This window comes from Stegastes partitus, unplaced genomic scaffold, assembly GCF_000690725.1.
Source record: "Stegastes partitus isolate 25-593 unplaced genomic scaffold, Stegastes_partitus-1.0.2 Scaffold2579, whole genome shotgun sequence".
Taxonomy (NCBI): domain Eukaryota; kingdom Metazoa; phylum Chordata; class Actinopteri; family Pomacentridae; genus Stegastes; species Stegastes partitus.
Genome location: NW_007580310.1, coordinates 1 through 9714, shown reverse-complemented (window position 1 = coordinate 9714; position 9714 = coordinate 1). Strand labels below are relative to the sequence as shown.

General features: G+C 37.4%; 2 protein-coding genes across 3 annotated transcripts; one reads left to right on the top strand and one right to left on the bottom strand.

Moving 5' to 3' along the window:
• Nucleotides 1-1799: 1799 nt before the first annotated feature.
• LOC103375399 (GTPase IMAP family member 7-like) lies at nucleotides 1800-2991 on the bottom strand. The gene is made up of 2 exons (XM_008305663.1): nucleotides 2932-2991; nucleotides 1800-2785 (listed from the first exon to the last, which is right to left on the bottom strand). The coding sequence occupies exons 1-2, from the start codon at nucleotides 2957-2959 to the stop codon at nucleotides 2043-2045; spliced, it is 771 nt and encodes a 256-aa protein (XP_008303885.1). The 5' UTR covers nucleotides 2960-2991; the 3' UTR covers nucleotides 1800-2042.
• A 2650-nt stretch (nucleotides 2992-5641) lies between these two features.
• On the top strand, nucleotides 5642-7947 carry LOC103375398 (GTPase IMAP family member 8-like). 2 transcript variants are annotated; one of them, XM_008305660.1, is made up of 4 exons: nucleotides 5642-5705; nucleotides 6220-6257; nucleotides 6737-6757; nucleotides 7233-7947. In XM_008305660.1, the coding sequence occupies exons 1-4, from the start codon at nucleotides 5692-5694 to the stop codon at nucleotides 7871-7873; spliced, it is 714 nt and encodes a 237-aa protein (XP_008303882.1). In that variant the 5' UTR covers nucleotides 5642-5691; the 3' UTR covers nucleotides 7874-7947. The 2 variants fall into 2 exon arrangements, with proteins under 2 accessions (XP_008303882.1, XP_008303884.1); XM_008305662.1 differs by lacking the exon at nucleotides 5642-5705 and adding an exon at nucleotides 6942-6970 and having other exon boundaries at nucleotides 6252-6257.
• The last annotated feature ends 1767 nt before the right edge of the window (nucleotides 7948-9714 follow it).

Below are 9714 nucleotides of genomic sequence, written 5' to 3'. Positions count from 1 at the left end.
ACAAACTAGCTATGTCCCTAAGAGAACAAAAAGAAAAACTAAAAGAGACCAAAATCTTTTCTAGATAACATCTGTCTTCATGCGGGTACATCATTTATCTAATCACTGCCATCGTTTCCCTTTGTTCATCAGTCACTGTGACCAGACCAGACTGACAGGTTACACCAACTGTTTCTAGGTTTATCTGTAGTTGTTATAGGTTCACATGAGGACAGTGAACAAAGAAATCATTCCTCCTGCCCATTGAAGGAATGATTCCACTGACAACAGAACAAAGATCACAGCCAGTGATCACATAAAACAAGCACCTGCATGAAGACATATGATATTTAGAGAAGAATGCTCTGGTCTCTTTTAGTTTCACTTTTTGCTCTGTCAGTTACACAGTTTGCAGTTATTCTGGCATACACTGGGTCTATGCTTTAGGGATTCACATTCTGCATTTTATTCATGTTTACATTATTTTATCCACATTTTGTCTGTTAGCTTCTCATGTTTATGCTTGTTTCTATATTTATCGTGTGCTACGTAGAAACCATCTAGAGGAGAGGCTGCAGGTGTCCTTATACAGAGCCACCATAGAACCAGTGCTGATGTACTGTGTGACTGCTTGGTTTGCTGCTTGCTCTGCTGCAGACAGGAGGGCCCTGCAGAGGGTGACCAGAATTGCAGAAAAGATCATTGGCTGCCCTCTGTCCCCCCCAGAGAACATTGCCAGCTCATGCTGCCTCAGCAGAGCAAAGAAAGCCATAGCTGACATATCTCACCCTGGACAGCACTTGTTCAACCTGCTGCCGTCAGGAAGGAGATTCAGATCACACAAAGGCAGGACCAACAGACTAAAGAACAGTTTCTACCCATGGGCCATCAGGCTCCTGAACACAGCATAAACACACACATTCACACAAACTGCTACCTTAATGTCCACCCTGTATATTTATTTATTTATTTATTTACCTATTTATCATTCTCTCATCTGTGCAATTCCTGTCTCATGGGCAATATCGGGTCTTCTGAAACTGATCTTGGTTGTAAATATTATACTGGTTTGTTTCTCTTCTGCCATAGTTACTTGTATATTGTTTTCATTATTATGTCTATTATGTTTATATTTTCAATGCACCTTAATATGGCAGCTATCTTAAATTTCGTCATGCACCATGTTTGATGACAATAAAGCATTCTATTCTATTCTATTCTATTCTATTCTATTCTATTCTATTCTATTTTGATTTCACTGTAAAGCACGGAGTTTACTTGCAATAAATCTGTCAAAAAAACAAGATATATATATAAATATTTCATATAAAATAAAATTACAAACATGAATTACTAACCACTTAGAAATAGATCTTTATATTTTACATTTAACATGTGAATGCATACCAACATACAAACAAATCTGATCAAAATACACACAAACATCACAGCAACAAATATCACTCCAAACAACAAAGTCAACAAACACCTACAGTGAACAACAGGAGAGAGTTCAGTCCTGGAATATCACTTCACCTTCACTGTGTGAAACAACAGATTAGCCTCAGACCTTAAGTCACCAAACATGCCTCAGCTTTATTTACGGAGAAAAAAAGGAAATGTCTTACACGTACAGACAACAGTTTCTGACAATTTTGGTTGTGTTTGACTTCAGAAATGAGCTTGAAGATCAAGATTCAGGGTGGAATCCACCCACACCCTGTTCTTCACTGTATAATAATTTAATCTGCTATTAAGCATTGACACCAAAAGTAAAAAAAAAAACAAAAAACAAAAACAAAAACAAACAAACCAACAAAAAAAAAAAAAAAACAATTACAACAATAGAATCTTTAATGCTTTAACTCTTTATCTTGCAAAATATCTGAATTATTGTGTGCATGGACTATATACAACATTAATGATTTAATAATTTTCATCACACATATCTTATTGGTTGACAAGTGATAATGATGTTTGTGTCTAAACCCACTGTGACTGTACAAAAGAATTTAGGATTATTCACATCACATTAAGGCCACATCATGGAGTCAAATGAAGGATCATGGGTCCTGGTCATCTTCATCCACTGAGACATCAGCCAGTGTGGATTGAAACAGGATTACTCTTTCCAGCAGCTCATCCATGAAGGACAAGTTGTGATACAGTGGCTCTGCTGTGTCTTTGTCTTCACTCTGCTGAAGACTCCTCTGAGCCTCTTCAAACATTTCATCGCTGTAGTACGATCCTCCGTTTGCTGCCACCATCTCATCAATCTTCTGGATCAGCTCCACCACTTGAGTTCTGTTCTTGTTCTTGTTGTTGAAGACATGAAACCTGTTGCCACACCTGTTCAGCAGCTCTGTGAGCTTCACATGGCTGGTTAGCAGATAGTCACGTTTGGTTGTGCCCTTCTGACTCAGCTTGTCACCATGAGTGAACAAGACGATCATGTAGTTCGATGACTTCGGTCCAAACATCTTCTCCAGGGCCTGCACACAGTTTTCTTCTTCTCTGGTGAACCTGCTGATCTGAAGGATCAGCAGGAAGACGTGAGGGCCTGGAGAGGACATGTGGATGCATTTTGCGATCTCTTTCTTTATGTGTTCTGCACTTTTAGACGTATCCAGAATTCCAGGAGTGTCGACCACATGGATCGCTCTGGAGCACTGAACTCTTTCTCTCTCACAGGACTCTGCACTCTCAAGGGACTTAAAGATTTCTTGATTTCTTCCCAAGATGGTGTTACCACTGGCACTCTTCCCAACACCAGTTTTCCCAATCATCACAATCTTCAGAGGAGGACCTGCAGAAAGTCACACACTCTGTTTAGACCTGATGAAGTTCTTGGATGGAAATAAAATCAATCATAAAGTCAGGTGTGATAGTTACTGAATGCTGACTGCAGTATAAAGAGAACAGAGAGAGTCTACATAAAAGATCCTGCCTCATCATCGCGGATTGAGGATGTGTTTCCCATCTCTGCTCTTGATTTCTGGAGAATGAACAGAAGCACAGCTCTCCAATGTTGTGGCATGAAGCAGTTTTCAGCGCTCCACCCACAGGGTGGGTCCAATCTCTCAGAGTATTTCAGTCAGAGTCCGTCTGATCAAAGCTGATTCAGAGACTCTTGTGACACCTGCACACTGTTTGTTGGTCTTTAGGCAGCTGACGAGATGAGTTCTACCAAACCTTCACGTGAGTGACTCTGATTTACTGAGTTTTTTCCTCCTTACCAAGGCCTGCTACATCTATGATCTACTACAGCACTAAACATTCTGTAAAGATGACAGACTGTGTTTAATATTGAAAAATCACACATTAAAATTCTTCTTGAAATCTTGTGTTGGGACTTTCTTAGCCTTGGGTTCAGGACTCCAGAAGTTAGTCAGAAACAGATTAGTCACATTAGTTTTGATATTCAACCTTAATATTAACATTTAGGAGGAAACTGTATTTTTGTGCAACTTCTTTTTTGAGTGTGTTCAAGTTTTTCATGTTATAAAGTATTCTAAGTGTTTAGTTTAGTTATATTGTGATGTGTAACTACATTAATATGTTCATTACTCTGTGTTCTTGATTAACTCAACACCTAATCTTGGTAAATGTGTATAAATTCTCCTGTTAAATCAATTAACTGCTTATCCCAAAGTCACTTGATTGAGCAAAAACAGGTAAAAGAGTTTATATTCTTTTATTATTACTTTACCTGTTTAATGAAGAAATTAGCTTCTCCTCTGATTTCTAAGTTCTAATTATTATGTAGTATTAATATTATATTTTTGTCTTTATTATACAAACAGGAAACTCGAGTCTTTTTTTTTTCTGGTTTTCACAAGAACCACTTGTCACAGAATCTACTAATGAAAACATTCATTTCCTTTCAGGAACATACAGACATGGTTTACTGCATTTAAATATCTAGAAACAATCTACAAAAAGTTCAGTTTTGTCAGAAAAGATTGTAAAATATTGTTTCTCTGACTGTTTTCCTGAAGCAGACAAGGCAGAGGATACAGAGTGGACATGTGTTCATGGTTATCTATCTATAAACTAGACTGAGACCTGTGCATTAGAATTAAAAAACAAAAGGTGATCAGTGGCAGGTGAAATTGCAACCACATTTTATAGAATACTAAGAGTTATATAACATTATTGTTTCAACAGAAGATCCAGAGAAGTTCACCATCGCTCTGCTTTGGAAGAACCCTGAGTTTAACAACAAGATTCAACAACTCATCCTCAGTAATGACAATGGTTCTGTCAAAACATTAAATGACTTTGTTGTTCTAAAGAGCCGCTCATTCAGAATCCTCAGTACTCGTGATTTCTGTGATGAGGACTGTCGGTATCCAGACCAGCAGGTGATTGACTTCATGGCACATTGTTATTCTGGTCTTCATCTGTTCATACTGGCAATAGATTCAGAAAATGCTCAGGTGGAAAAAATTGATTCTCAAATTAGGAAACTTCAAGATATCTTTGGACAAACTGTCACAAAACACTTAGTTGTCATGTTTGATAAGTATATGAGCAACACGTCACTCGATCAGCTGAAGGAAACGTTCAACATCAAGCTGGGAACCCTCAGTGAAGATCTGGTCCATGACTGTATGAAGTGGTGTAAAACCCGTCCGGTATTCCACTATGACTACAGAGGCTACAGTGAAGAAGTCGTGAAAAGAAGGAGAGAAGAGTTCAAAAGGACAAGGTAAAGACATCAACATTTATTATGTGTAATTGATGTGGACAGTAAGTCTCATGTTATGAAGCTTGTGTTCCTCTGAGTATTTTCTAACGGTGGGTTTCTGTGGAGTTGTGTCAGGAAAGGATGTAGTTCTTCTAGTGTTTCTGACACAACTTATGGGTTGATGGTCACTGATACCCAGAGGAACAACAACAATGGCAGACTAATTGAGGGGTTTGTTGTAATGGTAAATGGTCTGCACTTAAATTGCGCTTTTCTACCTCAAAGCGCTTTACAATGTTTTCTCATTCACACACACATTCATACAGAGCTGCCTTGCAAGGTGCCTGCCATTGGGAGCAACTTTGGATTCAGTGTGTTGCCCCAGTACACTTTGACTGTGGAGGGGAGGGGGATTGAATCACCAACCTTGTGATCAGAGGACGACCGCTCTATCACCTGAGCCACAGCTGCCCAAAAATGGGATTTATTTATGTAGAAAAGAGCAAATGTCTTTGAGTTCATCAGATCTGTTAGGTCCCCAAATTAAATAGTTCAGAAGATGCATAAGTTGACCACAAGCGCTCCTCCAAAACCTCAGTGATTCAGACTGAACAGGTATTTTCTCCAACACATACTTCCAGAGCAACATGGTCAAATTTCTGAAGAGGTTTTATTTGTTGATATTAATACACCACATCCTGTTCTTTCCTTACATAGATAAATGAGTTATATCCAGTAATAGGTTTGTCTTTGTTATTGCAATTTGCAATTGTCTGTCTCATGAGAGGATGAACATTTCAGGTGTAGTTTTTTATTTATTTTTTAAATAATTTTTATTTCATTTTTTTCTTTTTTGCCTTTATTATAGGGGACAGTGGAGAGAGAGACAGGGAATTTTGGGAGAAGAGTCGAGGGAGGACATGCAGCAAATGAACCACTGGCCGGACTCAAACCACGGCCGCTGCGTCAGGGACTTTCAGCCCCTGTATGGGGGTCGACCACGCAACCCACCGAGCCACGGGATGCTCTCTTTCAGGTGTAGTTTTGTTCTTTTTTTTCAAAGTTATTTTTNTGCTCTCTTTCAGGTGTAGTTTTGTTCTTTTTTTTCAAAGTTATTTTTTTGGCCTTTGTGCATTTATTTGATAGAGCAGTGAGAGAGAGACAGGAAGGTGGGGGAGAAGAATGGGGGCAGGACATGTGGGAAAGGGTCATGAGCGGGATTTGAACTCATAACCGCCACATCGGGACTGTAGCCCTGTACTTGGGACGCCAGCCCAACCAGGTGAGCTATAGCGGTGCCCCTCAGGTGTACTTTTGTCATAATATCAATACAGTCAATAATCAATACAGCAATAGATACCAGTTTGATTTCCTGCAAAGTAAAGCAGTATCATGATTTATCTTTGCAGAAATTTCCTTTTGCTGAGAAAATCCTCTGAACACACAAGCTAGCTCCAAAAGAGGGCAGGATTTACACTGTCAACAGATGCATATGTGATATTTTGTTAGGTATAACTTTGTTGTAATCTATATTATGATTATTGCTTCAGAAATGAAGACCCTCCTCCATATAACGATGAGAGATCAGGTGAGTCTATGTTCTACACACATGTTGGAACAGTAGGTAGTATTATGAATACTATCATTAGCAATTAAAATAATAAATACATTAAAAATAACTTCATTTAAAAAACAACAAATAAATTTAACACAACAGTTTGAATCAGTCTTTTTGAGTTATGACAGTTTCTAATGAAATTCAATTTAACTAACAACCTATATTCAATTAGAGGTAGAAGCTTTTCCGCTACAATCCAAAGGATTTTTAATTGACTGACTTAAACGTCTGAAGTTAAGATAGTGGAGAGGAGACATGTCTGTGTAGGTTCACAGTCATCCAAGTCACAGGAATTGTAAATACTTTAGTAGAAGTTAACTGGACCTCTTTGGTAAACTGTGATATAAAATGTCACAAGTATTGGGTCACTGCTGGTGTTTTTATCAAAAATAACTCATGTTGTAGTTATATTTGCTGATACCTGTGTCATTTACATTTCAATTCTGCAGGTCCCCACACTGCTTCATCATGTGAGTAACACCAAATACTTTTCACCATTTTGTATTTGTTTTGTAGAACATCACTATTGTGTTATTCATGATGCACAATGACAGTAACTCTTTTCAAAGTTCTGCATACTTCAGTGTTTGTCCTCTGTAATGTACAAATGTGTGTTTTTGTTGTAAAATATGTGCATGTTGCACTTCTCCTCAGGTCCAGCAAACTTGCAAAGTACCCACAATGTACATACAGAAACAGAAACAGAACAAACCATTGATAAGCTTTAGAAGATACAACACAACACATATAACCAATTTTAAAAAGATAGAAACTCCGGTTATTTTAATTTTGTAGTATCCCTTTGCTAATTAAAAAATTCAGAGGTAAAATAAAATAACATGTCTAAGAGTTTCATTGATTCCTTTCAAAGCTGATGCTACCAAGAGAAATTGTTGGTAACTGTTGATGAAATAACTGGAAATTATGACCAATTGTTTCTTTCAGGTGAGAGCAACAGTTCAATGTCAGGAGATACCTTCAACATAATTTTGCTGGGAGTAACTGGGACTGGAAAGAGTGCATCTGGAAACACCATCCTGACTGCTATGAACATCTGGCGGGAACCAAGGCAACTTTTTGAATCCCGGCCGAGCTTCACAACTGTCACCACCAAGTGTCAGTTCAAAATGATGGACAGTCTTTTCGGCAGGGATGTTAGAGTTGTCGACACCCCAGATTTCTTGAATGATGAAATAAACGATCAGGCACAAGTAGAGGAGTGTAAGAAGTACTGTCAGTCAGGGCACTATGTGGTGTTACTGGTGATACAGATGGGCCGGTTTACAGAAGGTGAGAAGGGAATGTTAGAGAGGCTGGAGAAGAAGCTTGACTGCAGGATCAGGAAGAACACAATCGTCCTGCTGACACATGGAGAGAAAGCAAAAGACAATGTTCAGAGTTTCATAAATGAACGGTCTCACCTCAGGTACATTGTGAATGAATGTGGAAATCGCTGCCATGTATTCAAAAACAACTCCAAGAACCCTAAACAGGTCATGGAGCTCTTCAAGAAAATTCCAGATTATGAAACAATGTTCCCAGAGTTCACAGAAAAACAATCATCCACAGACTGCCGTGTGGGTTAACTTGATTCAGACTGAACTTCCAAATAACAAACTGCTTCCAGCCTCCGTGTACCAGTCTGTGCAATGTCTGAAGCACAAGTGTGATCTGTTGATGCTGTGGGAACCTGCAGTTAAGATGTCATATGTATCAAGATTTGCTTGTATGTACTTACTTATTTTCATATTTTATGTGTTTATCTATAAAAGGTTGTTTTTCTTTTCCTAAGGTGTTTGAGAAATTTAAAGAATCTTTTCAAATGTATAACTCAGATAATAAGAAGGATGTTAGTTTCATCACTGTGTGTTCTGAGAAAAGTTCAAAACACAGCTGGGCAGCAGTCCGGCTGTATTATATCAAATGGTCTTTGATAATCTACTGTATGAGTTTAGAAAAATGATAAATATGCTGTTTAAGCTCTGCTTTTTCTGTGATTGATGTTTATACAAAAGGAGATTAATCATTGAGCTTATAAAGGGAATGCAGTGAATAATAAAACTAAACTTACTGCACAACTCTGTGAAGTATTGATCAACTGTGATAATTCATCATTCCATTACTTTTCATAACTTCACAAAATGGTTTTAAATATATTGTTGACTTGTTTAATTTTTAAGTTAAAACAAAATACATTTTGTGATATTCTAACCTTTAGAGTTTAAAGACAAACTGTGAGACTTGCATACTGATTACATTTTAATCATGGGGTCATTTTTAGGTTTTTCATAGATTTCCTTTTTCTCATTTTGGCTGTGTTAATGCATATGGAATAAAATGTTGTAAAGATCTGTCCCTGCTCCCATCTAAAATACACTGTGTACAGAAAAAACAATGTCTATACTTAAAACAATTAAAACTGCTATTTTTGATCCTCATATTCTTCTTCTTGTGAAGCATTCCCCATTGTTTGTTATAAACAATAGTTGTTTACATGGCCTAAAAATTAAGACGTGAGATTCTGTAATTTTATACTGTTCAAAGAAATAATGCATCAGTATCAGTGTTTTTTCTAGCCACTGACACATCAGAGTGTGATAATATAAAGTATTGAGCATATAAAACATGATTTAAATCATTCAGTCACACAGTCGCATACTGACACACTAGGACCCCGTTTTGCAGGAAGACGTGCGCACTTATACACACTAGTTTTGGAAAACCCTCTATCTGGGGACCCCCTTCATAGACAGCAGCGGCCCTCAGCATACGAGGACGAAGTCAGAAAACACTCATACACACTCCGTTTTAAGCATTTGACCAGGAGAGATGAGGGGAAATAGGCACTATTGAGTCTTAATTTAAGTTTTTACAGTTCTGCATAGAATTGTTAAAGCAAAACAAATAGAGGATATGTACAATAAAGGAAAGTAACAGACTTTTCCTGGAAGCTGTATAGGTGATGATTGTATAGTTAAATCACACAGCCAATTGTGAAGCACACAGTAATATTAACAACAAAGTGTAAAATAAAATAAACAATATAAACAATTACTCTGTCTGGATAAACACCTGAGGAAACAAGACTCAGGCTGACAGTCAGAGGTAAAGTGTCAAAATTAAAGAAAGTGATGGATGACAAATTTCAGCTGATGAACAAAAGCCAAATAACACAAAAAGAAGAATCTAACTAATTTAAAAGATTGATAAATACAAAATAGATAAGATGAATAACAATTAGGTTCCAAAACTGATTTACCAAATAATAATAATTATTAAAGGGAAGCAACAACAGTGTATAATTAAGAGGGATCACCAAACCTCCTGACTGGTTAATTAATAAAGCTGACAATATATTTCTTGCACATGACCACTGATGCGATGTGTGTGGAGTCTTATTTTTGAATTAAAGTGTTGTGTTGTGAAA